This window comes from Oenanthe melanoleuca, chromosome 5 (genome assembly GCF_029582105.1).
Source record: "Oenanthe melanoleuca isolate GR-GAL-2019-014 chromosome 5, OMel1.0, whole genome shotgun sequence".
NCBI classification, from domain to species: domain Eukaryota; kingdom Metazoa; phylum Chordata; class Aves; order Passeriformes; family Muscicapidae; genus Oenanthe; species Oenanthe melanoleuca.
This window is the reverse complement of record NC_079339.1, coordinates 6,024,951-6,044,238: the sequence shown is the minus strand read 5'-3', so window position 1 is coordinate 6,044,238 and position 19,288 is coordinate 6,024,951. Positions and strand designations below refer to the sequence as shown.

The 19,288-nt window shown below is 39.0% G+C and overlaps 1 protein-coding gene across 2 annotated transcripts in view; it reads left to right on the top strand.

Moving 5' to 3' along the window:
• Positions 1–19,288, top strand: part of NAV2 (neuron navigator 2) — a 199,399-nt gene that overhangs the window by 40,962 nt on the left and 139,149 nt on the right. For both annotated transcript variants that reach the window (XM_056492748.1, XM_056492747.1), the window contains exons 2-3: positions 12,775–12,892; positions 16,123–16,175. In XM_056492748.1, the coding sequence (XP_056348723.1) occupies positions 12,775–12,892; positions 16,123–16,175 (171 nt within the window). The remainder of the gene's footprint in view (positions 1–12,774; positions 12,893–16,122; positions 16,176–19,288) is intronic.

Sequence of the window (19,288 nt, the reverse complement as noted above, 5' to 3'; positions counted from 1 at the left end):
AGTAGGATCTGTTCTCTGAATGATTACCAGTAAATTGCTCTGATTTTATCTGCAGCTGAGCCACTGCTCTTATCTGATGTTAGTTTAGTTTAAACTAAACCATCTTTAGCTTCATACATAGGTGGGCTTTCATCTGTGGGAATATTTTACCACATCTATAGCATGGATCATCTGAAGGAAAACTAAGCATTTACCAAGTTAAAAAAAAAAAAAAAAGAAATCAAATATTTGATTTTTATGGATACCAGTAAAATGACCACAAGGACTAGTTGCAGGAGTTTATTACCTGTACATTCCTTATAATTTTTCTTCTCACTAAACCTTTTATTCAGCTAATTCTAATAGCATAAGTTTGCTGGAGGAACACTTTCCTAGGTGTAGGTGTTCAGGCAAAAGCAGGACTAAATGGGGAGCTAAATGCAGGATATCAAACAGAGAAAGAGACTGTGTAGGTGTGTGTAAAATTACATTCGAATTTGAGTTATGGAGGCCCCAGTGAGGATAGGCAGTTGTCATTGCCTTGTGCTTTTTGAATTTTACAGAGCTTGCAGGTCTTTTGATCAGCCTCCTTGCTGCCATATAATTCTTGAAGAACTATTAATACTAATAATAGAAGTATTTCAACCATCTGCATTTTAAGAAGAGATGTATGAGGAAAAATCATAAGGAACTGATAATAGTCTTAGTCTGGTATAAGCCATGCTGTTCAAGACTTGGAAATTCCCATTAAATATCTTTATGTTAAAACTCTTTCTGCTGGAAATAGGTGTAGCCTACAGTTGATCTGCCTTGTGACAGTTCTATTAGAAGACTATATGTATATATTTCTGAAGAAACCTTCAGGAGCAGTGCAAGAATTATTCCTTTTGCTTGAACGATTTTTTCAGGAAGATACAGGAGGCCTTTAAGTGGCTGATGGCTGTGTGAGGAGGCTTCCAGACAGAGATGCCCAAACTTCCTTACCTTTGTCAATTGTGCCTGTAGTGTCACTTCTTGATCAACCATAAAATATACCTTTAAATTATTAATTCTGGACTGCTGTAAGTTTTACTTTACTGGATTTTTTTTTTAAATATGTAGAAGGAGGTGTTAAAAGTTCAGTATCAGCATTTTTAGCAAAACCCTGCAGCACTGATTTAAATTGCCAGATCAATGAAAGCATAGGATTGTGTTGCTTTAGTGAACCTCTCTAATTAGGAGCATAGGATTTGCTATCACAGATCAGGCCAGTGGTTTACTGAGTCTGTGAGCATCCTGCCTGCAGCAGTGCTCACAGCAGCTGGCTCTGATGGAAGTAGCATCCCCCCTTCCTCCTTCCCCAACAAGGCATAAGGTCAGTGGGAAATGAAAAAGCAGAATTTTCCTCTTGTACTGTGCAGGGAATCATTCTTCATTCCAAAGACAGTGAATTGGTAACTGGGGTCTAGGCCAGCCTGCCTGTAAGTGGCCTTTAGGGATGAAAATTACTAATTGTTTATATAGTGCTAAGCTAAACTTAGGTACAGAGGTTTGCTCCTTCCCATTAGGAAAAGGGTATTTCTTAATTATTTAAATTATATTTAATTTAAATTATATTATTTATATTATTATTTATTTATTTATATTTATTATTTCTATTATATATATTTTTATATATTATTTATATTATTATATTATTTAAATATACAAGTACACTTGATTGAAAAGGTCTTTGTGACAGACTGTAGTGGAGAAGAGGGAGCTAAATTTTTTTCTATAACATCTGCACTCTACACCTTTTTTCTTATATTCTCGTAGTCTGCATCATAGCTGGGGACACTGCCCTTCTCTGTCCCTTTAAATCTGATCTAGTGCCAAATGTACAGCTTTAACTATTGCAAATTTTCTTCTATCTAATTGGCATATAGATCATGATACAGAATGCACTCCCAGCCTTCTAAATCGAAGCAAGAGGAGCTAAGCTGGAAGCAGGGTCAGCATTGACAATTTAATGTAATTTAGAAAGTTATCAGTCAGTGGAAAATTCAGTTAGATTTGTATCTGTGAAACAGATGGCCAACTGCAAGACCATTAGGTTAATTTGTTATGTATGTGGAAATTAATTCAGCAATTTATTTTTTTGTTTTGTTTGGGGAAGGAAAAAAGAAAAAACTTGTAAGTGCTTAGCAGGAGCAATTTATAAAGATGACCTTATTTTCTGTAAAATATGGCAAACATCTCCTGATCCCAGGTATGCAGGAAGCTTTTTTCTGTAGCCTGATTTCGGGGCTGTGTGGCAATATAGCGAATTACATAACAAAATCAAAAATGCTTCCACCTAGGTATAAATGGTTGTTAGTATATTCAAAGGCAAGAATTTTGCCTCAAGGTTTCATTGACAAAACATTTAGTGCCAAACACCTGTATGGGCTGAATCCCTTCATCTGTAGGTTGATACAAATACATATGAATATTTCCTTTCTACTGAAAAGTGAGGACCAGATTTTAAAAAGGTGGGAAATCTGGCACCTGTTTAGTCTTTTTTAAACTATCTGAAGTTTTCTGAAAGATTGGTTGTTTATTTTGATGGCTAGGAGGAAGAGGAGCTGTTGGGATGGATCCTCCTGACATTCTTAGTCTTTTTGTGGGTCTTTGGGATGGAGTTTCTGCCACACAAATTAATGCTTAGCTGTCACAAAATATTTTTCACTATCTTAAAAATGCAACTTAAAATAAAAATAGGCATTTCAAAAGTAGGTCACACCTAGGATTTGTCTAGCCAACTGTCCCATTTCTGACAGTGCCCAGGAGCTGGAGGAGTGTTAGAAGTAGAAATATGGGTAGAATATAAGAAAAGTCTTTGGAAAGGTAATTGGCTCTTCTCATTCTTACTCCTACCATCAATAAGCTTTAGAAACAATGGAATTAATATGTGATTATTTAACTACCAACTTCAGTACTGTTCAGTACTTCAGCATTCCTGTTCAGAAGACTTAAATGTGCGCTCACTAATTGAGAATTGAGTATATGCTTGAAGCAGTCATGCGGTCAAGTCTTTGCTCAAGTTTTGGGTCTTGTTTCCTCCTTTCTTCATTCCTTCCATCTCCAAATTTTGTATTGATCTTGCTTGGCAGATAAAGTGATGAATAGGTTGGCCTTCTTAACTCAGTTGCAGTGTTTTTTCATCCATGTGTTGGTTGCCTGTTGCTTTATGTTGTTCCAAGTGTCAGAGAGTGCTGCCTCTCACCAGCTTCTGGCAGCTCCAGAGGCATTGCCTCTTGTGAAAAGCCTTGGACACTGAACTAAATTACACTTTACAGAGTGAGGAAGGTAGTGCAGATGACTTACTCTTTTTTGAGTGGCATTAGACTCTTGTTTGTGCAAGAGGAGGATATTTGGCTGGTGACTGCAGTGTTGATATGGATTGAGCCTACCCAGGCCCTGAATTTGAAGTCTCATTTTTGTCCATCAAGCACTAAGCAGACCTAAAAGGGAATGTTGGCTAGTCCTTCTTGGCTAAAAGAGGACTAGGATTTGGTGTGAGACCAAGGCCAATTTCTGTAATTCCCTAATCCCCACAGCAAACTGGGTTTGTTAAAAATTAAGAAAAGCTTTTGCAATGTTTCCTGGCCTCAGTGTTTGGATCAAATACCTTTCATGTTCATACACTGCTACGAGTTGAAAGGGTTTAGTATCATGTGCCTTAAAAAATAATTTTACTTTTGCTTGAAGTTGTTTCACATCTGTGAAAGTTTTTTTTTGACAAATTAATCCTCTAAGCAATCAAGAGAAAATGAAATAGAGGAGTGAGTTTGTTCTTAAAATGCTACATGGCAAATCAGGTTCCATTTCCAGCCCTCTTCAGATTATCTCTTGGATATTATATCTTTTCCTCGCTCTTTGTTTCTCAGAGTCCAATCCAGCAGTGATAGTTCATCTGTTCTGATCCCTCCTGTGGCCATGGCTTTCTGCCCAGAGGAGATGATACTGCAAATACACAGATTTGTGACCCCAGGTGAAAAAATACCGATGAAATTACAGCAGCTGTTTGGAACTATCTCTCATAGATTTTCCAGATAGAAAAAATAAGTCTATGTTTCTTAGAAAAGTTTAGAAGACTTATTTACTGTCACAAGCCAAGACTACATGGAGTTTTGGGGCTGATCACATGGAGTGTTGGGTGCTTACAGGAGAAGTTCTAAGGCTGTAGCAGCCTGGAGTTGTTAGATCCTTCTCCCATCTTCAGTGGTTTTGGGGGAACACGTGCAAACATCCCCCTCTTTCACACTCAGCCTGGTGCCTGTCTGCATGAGCAGAGTTTTACTCACAGCGCAGTCCTGAGCACATTAGAGCCTCAGCCATCTGAGCTGCTTGGGCAAAGCAGCTACTTCATGTCACAGTACATCATATTCTCCTCAGACTGCATCAAAGCCCCTCTCACCCCCACCTCCCCAAAGCAAACACCCACCTCTGCCACGGTGAGGGGCTTTGCTGGGGCGAGAGCTGGTCTGGAGACGCTGTGGCTCCCAGGCTGTTTGCTTTTCATGGAGCAGTTAAAAGAGCCGCATGGATCTGACTCTGGCAGGAGGGTGCTTTTTGAAAAATCAACAGTGAAAATGTCAGACATCTATCCTTCAGTTTGGCAGGAGAGCATGTGGAGCAGCCCTTCTCACCTTGGCAACATTGGCTGTGTTATTTTTTTTTTAATATAAAGAATTCCAGCCAAGCATCTTACAAGTGCCAATTCTCTGTATTTTTAAGGAACGCCAGCAACAGTGGCCAGACAATGGAATTAGGGCTGACTTGAACATGGTGGGGTATTGCCAGAGGGCAGGCAGCCCTTGCTGCACCAGGCTGTGTGTGTCCATTCCAGGTCTCATTCAGCCTGATGCTTTTTCGTTTTCGTTTGTGATCGATAAAACCTTCAAATATCGTGAATGGTCCAAAGTTTTAAAAAGGGGTGTACCTGGAGTTCTTTGTCATGCAAAATCTTGGGTTTCCTTATAGAGCATTAATTTCCATTGATGTTAGGAGTATTTACATAATGGGCATTGTCTCTATAATTAGGTAGAAAGCCTCCTGACTGTAAAACCACAAATAACCCAAAACAAAACAAGTCAAATAAAACCCCAGCAATTTCTTTAATTGTTCTTTTAATGCCTACAGTGTCCAACACAAAAGACCTGTTGAATTTTATTCTTGCTGTAAATAGCCTTGATACGATAAAATGTACTGATCCTGTTTGAAATTGATGCCAAACATTGGAACTCTGTGTTAGACCACAGTAAGAGAAGGGAGCAGTGGGGGTATAAGGGAAGAGTTGCAGGAGGGGTGGGAGTTGTAAAGTGTGACTATGTCAGAAATCTGAGCACAGTGCTTACATGTCTTCAGCTAAAATTAACCACCCAAGCTCCACATGCCAGCATATATATAATCACTTAAGTGTGGACCCCTTGAGAAGGAAGAGTAAGCTGGACTCAAGCAGAATATATTCACGTTAAATATGCCAATAAGTAGTATGACTTTCCAGGTCCCTGTGCGTGGGAGAAGTAAATTTTCCTGTGATCATTATAAAACAGTAAGCAGTTCTTGGCTCCTTAATCATGGCAGTGGTGCTGTTGAAAAGTAACTTCAGCCTTAGAAGTGTTGTTTTGCGTTTTTTTTCCCTTTCTTCTGCAGCTGCTTAGGATTTTCTGTGGTTTCTCTTCTGAGTAGATATGCATCATGTTTTCAGATAAGCCCATTTCTGTTGCTGTTTGTGTGTGGTAGTAGATGTAAATGGGTATATTTTGTGTATGAGAACTGTGATATTTGAAAATAACTTGCTGTGCACTTCAAGTGACTTTTTAGAAAACACTGGGAAAAAATAGTGCATTTGCTGCTTTTGTTCTTTGAGGTAGATTATAATTTGTTGACGTGAGGTCAATTCAGTTGTTTCACTGTGGCCAAATGTGACTTGGAATGGGTTTTGCCGATCAGCTCAGCAAACTGAACTCCATTTCATTTTGGGAAACGCGAAAGGATCGGTGCAGGTGTGAGTGCAGTCTCATTTTATTCAGGACTTCATGGGGTTTGTTTTTCAAGGGGGAATGAGAGAGTGGCCACCTGCTTGGCGTGGTGTGTGTGTCTCCAGCTTGACAGGGATTTGTATAAGGCAAACGTGGATAATGGGAGCATTGAGAGCACAGCGTGCCGGATGCCGGCACAATCGCTGTCCTTGCTTCACCTTCGGGGCTGCTCTGGTGAGAAGTATCCAACCCTCTGTGTAGGCAGCACCTGTCAGCAACAGGGTTCAGAAACCTTGCAACTGGGGGGAAAAATTCTCTCTTTGCTCCTCTTTTATATTAAATATAGTACAATATTCAGTACAGTAAGAGTAGGAAAGTTGCCAGCTGGACAATTGAAAGCATGATGCTTTCTTAGTATTCACCAAATATTTGCTCTAAACACACTCAGTGCCTGCTCTGAAGTGTGGACAGTCTAAGACTCTATTCCTGGAAAGGTTGCAAGCCTACTAAAACTGACACATATGCTTGGCTCTGTGTGCTGTGAGTCAGCCCATTGCTTTTGAATAGTAGTCATATGCATGAGAAAAGCCCTTCTCAGTTGGGAATAAGGCTTTAAAGAGAGAGAAATAAGTAGTCCCAGTGGTGTTTAAATTACCCATTTCTCTATTTAACTTCCAAAAGCTAATTAATGTACACGAGTGTCCAGTAAAATGTAATATTCAGAAGAATATCCCCCACCAACTGGGTAATAATTCAAAGCAGTTGCAACAAACACTTGCACATCTGAGTAGAATGAATAATTTAGTTGAGTTGCCTTAAGAAATGAAAAAAAAGAAGCAGAGTTACCTCTGTTTCCCCAGAATTGTGGGAATCAAGTGGGAATTGCAGATGATTATAGATCAGTTCTCAATAGTTGATGATAACTCAAAAGTTCCAGCACTTTAGGTAATTTAGAATACTAGCATCATATTAAATACTAATTAGTAGTGTATATGCATATGTGTGTGACAGCTATCACAGAACCTGAGTGGTTTGGGTTGGAAGGGACCTTAAAGATTATCCTTCCACTAGACCAGGTTGCCCAAAGTCCCATCCAACCTAGCATACAGTGACATTCCAGGAAGATAATTTTGCTGCTAAAGTGGACGCACGTTCTCCATCCTCTGTCCTGCTTTTTAAGCCTTTGTTTTGTTTTATTTTGCAAGAAATTACTTTCAGTGAAAAAACCATGAAACAGTTTTTTTGGATAGCAGTGCAAAGCTTTGTTTATGCTGGAAGAGTTGGCACTACCCTTTTTTTGGGATTTGTGTCTTGGTACAGATGTACAGATAGGATTTAAGAAGCATGTAGGGGTAACTAAGGCCACATATTTTAATCAATCTTTGAAAAAAGGTCTGTGACAAATGCTGTAAAAATTGATTTTTTAAAATTTTTTTTTTTTTTTTTTTTTTTTTTTTTTACCATGTGCTTCCTTGTCCTTTTGCCATTAACTCAGCAAAATATTGTAAGGGTCATAATCTGTTACTGCTTTCAAAACAGCAATTATCCTTCTTATGCTCCTTTGGAGCCACAGATGCTTCAGAGGGATGGGTTTTTCAGCTAAACCTTTGGCTTTAGCTGTTTAGCTCTGGGCTTTGCAGTGTGATATCTATTATTGAGATCACTGTGTTGGACTGTAGCATGGATCAGCATGAGACTGCAATTAGTGTTACCAGTCAAAAATTGGATTTCGTGACTCCACCTGTGCAAGCCCCATGGCACTGGGCAGCAGCATCTCACGGGCTTTTCCAAAACCCCACAGTGTTGTGAAGACTGCAGGCATTCCCCTTCAGGTCATCTCAGTGTCTTGTGGCTATTTTTAGATTTTGGGGTGGTTTTTGTGTTCTCTGTGAACTTCAGCAGGCAGTGTGGTTTGGTTAGCAGCAGCACAGGCACTGCATTGTGGTGGAATGGAAGTTCATCGGTGTGACTAACCCTGCTATTCAATGATGAAAAAAGCCTTGCTCTGCTCTAATTATGCCACATAATGTCAAAAAGATACTCTTCAGCTGTTACCAGATTCATGAGAGCCTGATTCATGATAATTATTGGGAGAAAACAATTGAAGTCTGATTAGTTCAGAACTGACAGCAGAAAGAAAGATTTGAAAATTTACTTGGGCGTTGATTATAATTAGATTTGTGTGTGTGTGTGTGGAAATGATTAACAAGGAAGAGATTCAGGCATATTTTCTACTGCCATAGAAGAGAGACATTCTTTTCACATAGTTTTGTGTGAATCCTTTCCTTTCCATGGGTATATTTCAGAATACTGACTCAGAGGCAAAAGCATCAGGTAGTTTCCATTTAAAGGAGACCCCAGATAATACCTGACACATTATAATTGCAGCCCCACTAATCTACTGAGTCTCTAAAGGTTCTTTCTGGATTTATTGCTCCCTTGACTTTATTTGTGCTTTGTATCCTGGTTTTGCTGGTCAGTTCTGCTCCCTAGCCTTCTTTAAGTGCTTGGGGGTGGCTGTGTGGGCTTGAATAAGCAACCAGTTCTGCCACAGGCACCTTTTTGTTGATTCAGTGTTCAGATACAGGGCAGATGGGCTCAGGTGTGCTGGGCTGTGGTGGATGTGCTCTCTCATCACAGCCAGAAATACTTTAGGAGGCTTGGACTGCCGAGGAATTTCAGGAGTCTCCTGGCTGGAAAGCAATATCCCTTTCTCATCTGAAATGTGCTTTAAAGAAACAGATGTGAGGCTAAGGAAAGGGCTGTGGGGAGAAACCTCATTAAATTTCAAAATTCTTCAATCTTATTGATGGAAGACAGTGTTCAGGCCTTTGTATTTACAGACAGACTTCAGAATCTTTAGAATTTGTATTATTTTTTCCCAAACCTCACTGTTTTTTGCACTACTTTTTAGTGTTTTAGCTATGACTCATAATGTACTGAATATTTCCAGAAGTGATACTTAACTGTAATGGTCGTAATTCAAATCTGCTGGATCAAAGTCGGGAGGGGGAGAAAGAGAGAGGAAAAGACTTTCGCATATGTTTTTAATTTGTTCCCAGATAATTGGATTCTTAAGTTCATACACTGCAGAGAAAAAAAAAGCTACCAAACAGCTGAGTCCACCTTTAACAAAAGCTGAGACTTAGATCCGAGTTAAACATTAACCTGAGTTGGACACAAAGACTTGCTTATGGTGATAATGCCCTAATCACCATATTCACTTGATTTTTGTAACTGAAGTAAGGAAGCTGCCTCCAGTGATTTTCCTACTGTGTGGAATCACTGAGAAGCCCATACTGGTGTGTATAATAAGGCAATACCTCTTGGGTTGTAGTGGGTTGAATATTTCATATCGCAAGATCTTTTATATTTTTAATTAGATAACAGTTCATGTAATTTTCACATGAACATTCAAACACATGATTTCATATCCATTTGCTGAAAATACCTGAGGAACAATCATAACTGATGTGCAGAGATAGGAAAATGGAACACTTCTCAGCAGTGTTTTCTTACTTCTTTTATTATTGTTTTTCCAATTACTTGCCTGGTTTTGAATATTTGAAAACACTGTGTGCTTTGAAAAGTATTTCATGCATCTAGAAATAGCAGCCATTGTGCAATTATATTTTTTTTCACTTATTTGTATGGAAAAGGAAAAGAAACATTAGAAATCTATTTGTGTAGTACATTACAAAGACTTGCAACAAACAGGTTTTGAAAACATCCTGGAAAGTTTCAATGATTAGCTTAATATATGGCATAAAAATCAGTGGTGACCATGAGGAGATGCTACAATAAGCCTAGGTAATACTGTATGCCTAAGAATGCTTCAGAACTTGTAAATCTATATCCCAGACAGTTAAAAAATAATAATTTGCATGTTATGTTTACTGCAAAATAATATTGTGTGATAATATTTTTAAGAGAGGTGCAGGTTTGTTATATATGTATTTAGTATATGTATTTTCCTGTGAAATGTTTTCCTAATCAACTAGTGGAATGAAAAATATTCCACACCCTTAAATACCCCAGAAACAAATATTTCCTCTATACTGGTGTGCATTTCATAATAAGCATAAAAGCTCTGCTTGTAGCAAGCTGACTTCAGCACACAGAGTGGGGTTTACAGGCATAGTTTGCCATCAGAGGGAATTTCTTTTTGCATTATCATGGGCAGTAGGTATTTGGAGTCTTTCAAGTTGTCTTCTTTACTAGGATGATTTAAGGGAGTTTGGGGATTTCTTTGATGCAGTTCTGTTTATTTCCAGGATATTAATATAGGATCTGGTGTTCCTGGGTGCAATAGGAATTAGGGCAGTAGGAAGCAGGTACAGGATAGCAGTTGTGCAATGCCAGCCACACATTCTTACACTGTTATTTGACTTAAAAATCAATCCTGGCTAGCTCTCAAGGTCTTGCTGTTGCTGTGATTTCAGGCTGTGCCAGGAGGGGTCTGCTCCTGTTTTAACTATAGCACTGATCCAAGGATTTGTCCAACTGTATGATGATCTCCATTATGGAAATTATCCAGGATGAAACTGATGCATCAAAGTATAATCTTAAATTTTCTGAAAGTCTTTCAGTGATAAATTAGGATATTAATTGCAGCCCTCCATTAAAGGAAACACGGTTATTGTGTTCAATAAGTTCCTTGTCAGCTGAATTGCAGGGGTGATGTGAGGGGGTGGACCCTTGCACTTGCAAAATAAATGGTTTACAACCTGTTTCCTCGTATGTCTTCACTCCTAGATAAGAAAGCAGAAGCCATGTACAGAAAAGTAGGTTAAGTTACTCCTTGTTCCTTGAAGTCATTGAATATTTTAAAATATTTTCCTGTTATGGAAAATGTTTACTTGTAAAAGGAGCTAAGGAACACAGAGTCTGGTTTGTGCAGCGTGGGTGTTTTGCCCCTTTTTTCTGTCAGCTGGGGAAGTCACTCGTGTACTCGGCCTTTATTTCATTGAGATGTTTTTCAGCTCTGGGTTGTTTTATTTTTTCACTGTGGTGTTCCAGTGTGTTTTTCTGTTCAAGCCCATGATGCTGTTGGCATAGGAAATGCACATCCTGCTGGTCTGAAGAGGAAAGTAAAGGATAAATGGTGTAAAATAGGGGCATATCTTTCAGATATTAAATGATTTGTTCATGGCTGCTACCAGTTATGTTTTACAGGTTAAAAAAAAGAAATACAAATGAAGACTTTATAACAAAAACAGCTCTAGTCAAAATCTCAGTTCTTCATTTTTTCGTATTAACATTGAACCAGCAAGTGCAAGAGGAGTGTGAAATTGCAATCCTTGTATCACATCCAGGTTCCTCTGTCTTGTGGCAAATCCTTGCCCCCTAGACACGGCAGCTGGCTTTTGATTCCCATGAAGGACGACATCATCACCACATTGGAAATGCAAGGCTTGAGATGCTTCTGGAATGAGTAGCTGTGGGTCAGTAGTTCAGAAGACCTGCACTGCTCAGCCCTGGGCCCCCAGGATAAGAAGGATGTGGAGTTACTGGAGGTGCAGAGAGGTCCATGGAGATGGTCAGGGGGCTGCAGCACCTCTCCTGAGGCTGGAGCTGCTCAGCCCAAAGAGCCGCCCATCTCCCCATGCTCTTTTCTTTCCGTCTGTCAGCAGCTGTGAAGGAAAACAGTATTTCCTGGGCAGTGCACGGGGAGAGCTTTCCCTGGGTTTTTGAGGACTGAATACCACTGTTCCCTCTGGGTCAGTGACTGTCTCACCCTGGTGTTGAGGCATTTGTCATCCCCACAGGGGTTTGTAGGGTCTGTGAGGGTTGGGATGGATCCTGCTCCCAGAAGCACATTGAATCTACATCTGCTTACTGGTAGACTGGATTAGGATGAATGTGTTTCCAGTATTCTAGACACTCTTCAGAGTAGGGGTGAATATTAATATTTAGATATTTAAAAGGTAAAATCCTGATATTTAATTGTTTTTACCCTATTTCTTTGGAACATAATAGGTAATTTTACAAAATCTATGCTAAGAATACTGTTATTTAATTCATAAGCAGAAATTCCTAATGAAATAATTTAGCTTCTTTTTGATAACCTAGCATGAAAAGTTTTTATAAGTTTTCTGATGATCTCGAATAAGTTATGCTGGCATATGATGGGCAGTACTTAATATGAATAAAAGAGATTTTGGCTGCTTGGTGTGCTTAGTTTCCATGTAATACATTTTGAAATGTATTTTCAAAAAACAGCTGGAGGTTTGCATAACAGATTAAAAGTAATTTAATAGGCCTGTTTAACCTGTGAGATGGAGTTTATTAGAATTGGTGAATATTTAGGACCTTTAAAGGTTTCTTTGGTAATACAATAAAGGAGTTTCCTCACGATGAAACTGCTGTATGCCTAATATCCACCAGAAGCCTTTTTGGGAAAAGAACCTTTAAAACTTTGTCAATAACAGCTATGAAGAAAAAATGTCAAAGGGAAAATGCAAAAAAACTCAAAACATAACTTGGGTGAAAATTGAAATCTCTTGTGCACACTTACTGCTACTGTAGAATATTCTGCTGACCTGATGGTCCATTCAAGCTGTAACATGTTCAGGAGCTTGCTATCATCTGTCCTGAGCTTTGATGTCAAGTTGCTGAACAGAAAAATCCATACTGTAGTAAGCTGAACACTTGCATAAGGCCTTGAATTTTAATGCTGTTTCGAGGAGGAGAAGAAAAAAAGCAGCAATCTGAAATCAGCCTTTTGGACAGGGGGAGAAACACAAAATTCTCATTTTTCAGGTTGTGTTATGTAACAGCTTATTTCTGTTTGTCTGTCTCCTAACAGATTTATACGGATTGGGCTAATCACTATCTAGCAAAATCTGGTCACAAGAGATTGATAAAGGACCTACAGCAAGATGTGACTGATGGAGTCCTGCTAGCTGAAATAATCCAAGTTGTAGGTGAGTGACTTTCTGTGTTTGTGCCAAGCATCCACCAGCTTGCTCAGACAATCCCCGTTTTTATCTTCAACACTAACACAGAGTACGTGGGGGGAATTCATCAAACTGCATGGAATTAGGTAGATCATTTTCCTTCAGTGGCTTTGCTAATTAATTTGAAAAAGCCTTGTCTTATAGTAGAAGAATATTGGATGTTGTTGATAACATTTCCTGACACAGCAGTATTACTCCACGTGGCTGAATGTTAAAAAAAAAAAACAACTCATGAGATATTTTTTTCTGCTAGGATCCTGTTAGCCCTCACTATTTCTAATACCTCATGGGCACTTTTCTGAATATAATTAACAATGATACTGTCTCCTCTGTTGAACCTCCTGCCTCCAGTTGGATTTAGGAGATCGATATACAGCTGGGAAAGGAGAAGTGATATAATTTTTTTGTGGCAGGAAAAGAAATCTTTCATAATGAGTTTTCAGATGAGGAAAATCACTTACCATTAGGACAAATCTCAAGTGCAGGCTCAGTTATTTTATCCAAAGCCCTTAGTTCTCTTAAATTAGTGCATTAATGCTTGCAGATAATGAAAGTTTTGAACAATTTTCTCCATGTAGAGCTACATATTGTCTCTCTTCCCTTGGGCCTGGATCCTTCATTAGTTCCTTCAGAGGCTCATCCATCTGGTGCTGAGGATGCCACAAAACACATACATGGGCCAATGGAGATGTATGGAATGGGAAAGACTGCTAATGGGAATTAGGACAACCATTGTTAGAAGCAAACTGGCAGATTTGAGATGCAAATTAAGAAGCCAGCAATGCAGGAGCAGGACATCAGTGCATGCATATTTATTGTGTGTGTTTGAGATGCTGTGAGGGAGCTATTTCTGGGTTTAAGGCAGGGATCTACAAGCCCTGTTCTGGGATGACTGTGAAGCATCTTCCAGTGATTCTACTGGAATATGTTAAAAAACATTTTGTCTCTCTGCTGTAGAACAACATTATATCTCAGTAGCATTGTAGATCTGCCCTGCAGTTACAGAGGTGAAAAAACAGGTCATGAATTAATTGATGATTGTGTGTTGACAGGTATTCACTATGAACAATGCTCCTTCCTATATCCGTTTCCTTTAACAGGAAAGGTTTTTGGAAACCCAGGAGCAGGTCGGTGTTGATTCCTTTCATGCCTATCTAGCTACCCTGCCTTAATACAGCTGTAGGCAATTTCTGCATGAGAACTCATGTGAAAGAATGTCACCATCAGAATGTGGACTTGGTTCCTTCTACCAAATAATTAAATGTACTTCTTTGAGTATTGACTTGTGAAAACCTATATGAAATTGAAATTATTTCTTCTAAAATACATAACCAATTATTGCTTTGATCACCTTTGCACGTTTTTATAGCTGCCTTTTGGCTAATATTTAAGAGAAGGTCTGCAAGGTTTCAAAAGTTGAAGTTTGAGGAGGTTTTCTTTTTCAAAGAACCTTTTTCATGTGAAAGAAAAGTCATATTTAATCATTCTGGGTTTGTTCATCCGAATTAATAGTGAAGAAAAGTTACTTGTATCTGCTGTGTATGGCTTTAGGCAGCTGCATCTCATTGTCACAAAGATGAGGAGAGCTTTTTGCCCCTAGAACCAGCTTTATCTGTAACCTGCAAAATCCAAGCTTTTTCCCTAACTACATAGTAAGAAAGCTTTGATATGCAGTGCAGGAGAGGGTTTTTTTTAAAATGTTATTTTGTGCTGTGTATAAAAGCAAGTCAATTAAAGTGTATTCACATCATTCTTGTTCATTTCAGTTCAAAATTTATGAGCCTGTAAAAGAATGTGTAAGTACTATATGCCTTAGTAATGCCATATAAACGTAGTAGCTGTGTTTAAATCCATGAATGTATGTGTGACCTGGGTTCTTGGAGGTATCTCTGTACATGTGTCCCAAACAAGAGCCAGCTTGTTCCCAAGCCTGTTAGTCTCCTTTTGAGTAATTGTGAATGGTGCCAATTTATAGGAATACAGCTATCTATTTTTAAGAGTTATAAATTTAGTTGATGAAGATATTGCATGGTACTTAAGTGAGAGATGGTAAATATTACGAGATGGATGCACAGGACTTGGAAAATGGGATTTAATGAATTTGTCTTTGTTTCTGTATGACCAAAGCTGAGATGGCATTCCTGGAAGCAATGTGTGCTCTTCGTGTGTAGGAGCTGATGGACCACTCTGGAGAACACACTGTGGATTTAGCTGCAGTCTCTTTCAGATTAGCATCAATTTTTCTTTGCATTGCCATGGGATAAAGGTGTGCTGTGACATGGATATGTAAAATGGGACCTATCAGGCAAGAGTGAAGTTGTGTCACTGCTTTGTTTCTCATGGCTATGACTGCTGCTGGGATATTGTGTCAAACATGATCCTCCTAACTGAGGGAAACCAGGAAGTGGGATGGAGTTCTGACTGATATTCTGAGAATACGTGGGACTGCTAGAAAATACAGCTTTTAATGCATGAATCAAATGGGGATGTGATCACCTGCCTTTATTACAGTGAAAAAACTGTGGGAAACTGAACTTTGGTTGTAGCTGGTTCTTCAGGCTCAAACAGAGTCATTTCAGCATCCAAGGCTGAAAGGTGAAACTGGGAAAACTCAGACTCTAAGGCAAACATTATCCACTCCAGGGATTTCGTTAATTCACATCTGACCTTAAAGGTGGAAACTGCTCTTCTGCAGGTTGGGTTAGCATGTAAGCCATGGTCAAGAATCTTGGAAAGTTGTTTCATGATATATGCTTTAAAAAATAAAAAAATTAAATTAATTATAAATTTCCCATTTGGATTTAAATCTGTATTCACCCTCCAAGCAAACCCACTGCCATGCTAATATCCCTATATGTGTAGTGCTCACTTTTCCACTCAGCAGTGATTCAGCTTCCAGAGGTCACATCTTTCTTGCAGTTTAAAGGAATTCCCCATTACTGTACAAGAGGTTGTCAGAGCAGTTGGCTTCTGCCCCAGCTGTCTCTGGAGGCATGACCCAGTAGAGAACTCCAGCTGCTTTTTTTCTTTTTGTGGCACTCAGTGTTCCACACATTCACTTTGACTGGACAGCTACAATCCAAAACCCCTTTACTGACCTGGTAGCAAATGCTCATGAAATCATTGGAATAAATGCCCTTGCTTTAGTTTTCTTGCCTTATTACCTATTTTTTTTATTTTTTATTTTTTCTTTTCAGCAAATGAAAAGATTGAAGACATCAATGGCTGCCCAAAAAATAGGTCTCAAATGGTAAGTAGTAAAGTGGTTGTTTGTGTGTGCATGGCTGAGTGATAGGGTGGGATTTCAAAGTCTGAGACTTTTAATAACCATTTTAAATCAATTTTTCACAGTAGTGAACTAAAAGTATAACCTTCAGAACATTAATATTGCAGTTCTTGCTCCATTGTACTCCACAGTAGTTGAATTAGGCCATATAATTTATCACGTATTTACAATTGAGATTATTCTTATATTGCTACTTTATATTTCTGAAATATCACATAATTAAGCAGAAATTTATAGAAATAAGGAATGAGATATTTCAAAGCATGATTAAGAGTTCCTGTATCTTTTGAAATGAAATAAAGTAAATTAACAATATGAATAAAATGAAAAAAAAATCATAAAATTCAAGATGCAATTTGTTGACAGATAAGAAGTTGGTTTATATCTTGCTTGTATTTAGTATTCAGACCTGGAGAACCAAAGATCGGTCTAGGAAAATTAAAAGCATATAATACCTCAGGAGTATATTTGCTGTGAGTATTGCTGAATCTAAAGATATAGCAGAATTTTATTAAGAACACAAGTAATAAAAAAATGGTTTTTGAAATGCATTTAAAAGAAGAGCATTTAAAATTTATGATGCTTCAAACAAGGTTACTTCCTTCTGTATCTTGACAAAAAGTCATTTTGCAACATAAATTCCAATATCTTCCCTTGGTATTGTAAATGCTTGCTTTGGGACACTTGGATATATCCGTTCTCTGTGTGAAGCTATTTTAATGTTTTTTATTTTTATGATTGTTTCTGACTGCCCCTGCCTTCATGACTTCAACATGTGCACAGCTACTCATGTAGTAAAATGAAATAAAGATTTAAGGAGAGCTTGACGTCTTAAGTCAAAACCCACACTCTGTTCTGCTCTACTCCTTTCGTTTTTTGTTGTTTCTTGGAAGTTATCAATCTTGTTGAAACCATGAAGCAAGTGCTCTGTAAAAAGCAAGCCATCAGAAACATTTATCATTTTTCCTTGCTGCTTTGAAGAGGGTGGTTGCTGTTCTTGCTGTAGCAACAGCAGCTGTCTGGAGTATAAATAATGAGGAAATTTTGACAATCGCTATAATTTAATGTTCCATGAGTGTGTCGCAAGAACTGAATTTCATTCAGGACTGGAGTCTGTAACCAGTTCCAGGATGTTGCAGCTAAAAAAGTCACTTCAAGTCATTATTCTCAATGAAGAGAGAGTGTTGCTCTGTTGGATAGTGGGATGCATGTAGTAGGTTGCTTATGGAAGACGGATCAGGTTATAACCAGAGGCATGCAGAGGGCATGTGCTGGGTCAGGAATGCTGGACAGGGCTGGAAGGACTCATTTGGTCTGTGTTGCCTCCTATGATGTTACTCCACTTGCTCATTCAGGAGGGTGTGGTGGATGGGACTGTCTCCCCTACTCATGAGACCTGCAGTCAGCTGGGCATCCCCAGCAGTTTTCCTCATGTGAGAAAAATGAGAATTATGCTTATGGCTTGCTTTTGTCAGGTGCATATGCTTACAGAGCTCTTTGTTGTCTGACTATAAAAATACTGTTGTTTCCCAGAGAATCTATGGCTGCCCCATCCCTGGAAGTGTTCCAGGCTGGGTTGGAGGGGCTTGAAGCAGTCTGGGATAGTGAGAGGTGAAACTAGGTGATCTTTAAGGATCCTTCCAACCCAAACCATTCCATGATTCTTCTAAGGCAGAACATAGGAATCTTCATAGGGGTGGTGTTCGTGCAGTTACTTGCAGTGTTTGGGGAGACAACCCTTTGGCAGGTCCAGGACAAATATGTAACAGTGCCTGTTTTAGGTACAGCAGTCTTCATCCTTTGCATTTCAGTGCACTCTTATTAACACAGGGTCCTGCAGGGTGTGGGAACTGGTATCTGGTAACTCTGACTCAGAGAGGTGGCAGAGGCGAGGCCATCCAGATACTTAGATGATGAGGGATTAAAAAAAAAGGCACCAATAAATGGAGATTTAACTTTACTCATTGTATAGAAATACAACAGATCTCAGAGGGAAGAAGCCTTCTACTATACTCTTTTCCCTTTGTAGAGTCTCAATGCCTTGAGCAGACACATGTGAACTGAGCTGTGAAGAATCTGCTCACTCCCAGCCAGGTGTATCACCTATGAAAGCTGGACCAAATCTGTGTCTTCCCACATCCATTGAAGGACGTGGGGAAAAGAAATGTCTTCACTTCCACTGGCACAGTCCCAAGCCAATGATGCCAAACCTGAGGGAGCTCTGCAGAGCCAGATCTGGCCTCTCTGCCTTTTTCCCAGTGTTGGAGAGCATCAGGCAAATTGGCCCAAACTGAGTGTTAGAGACAGCTTGGGTCTGTTAGGCTCCAAGCCAGTGCTAATAAGCCTTGTCAAGTGAAGTTTAGTACTTCAGAACCATCAGTGCTTATCAACTTTGTCCCAGTGCCAAAAATGACATGACAAGGACCCCACTGGCTCTGTGAAAAATTGCTTAGGTGAGAACCTGTCCTCCCATCATCATCCTGTCTGAGTTGTTCTGCTGAGGGGAGTATCCCTGTCTTCCTTTGCTCCAGATAAGAGTTGGCTGGCTTTTATATAATCTATTATAGACTATTATATCCCTTGTCCTCTGCATAAAATCTGTTTCAGGGTTTTTTCCCCTGAAACCTCTATATTTTCATACTGTAGATATTTGTCTAAACAAAAGCCTGTAATTCTGATGATTAGTTCCAGCTGGATGCAGAAAACACTGTGGGTAAGAAAGGATGTACTTGTATGAAGCACAAGCTCTGGGACCAAGAACATTTGGAAAGCATCACAGCACTTGGGTTTTAATAAAAAAACCCTGAAAACGTTGGCATAGTTCTTGATAACTGGGTGAAGGACAATTAATCAAGGCCTCTTTCCTCTTTCACTTCTGAAAAGAAGACTTAGGTGGATAAATCTGAGTAGGGCTATCTCTGCTAATATTGTTTGTTTATAGAAAAACAGAGATATTTTTCCTTTTTTTCTTACTTGCTTCTTGTTTGGGGCATGATTTTAGTTTAATCTTGCAGATTATGGGAGGGGTTAGTACCTTTCCATTCTAGGTACTATAGATTATTCTTATTGATACGAGT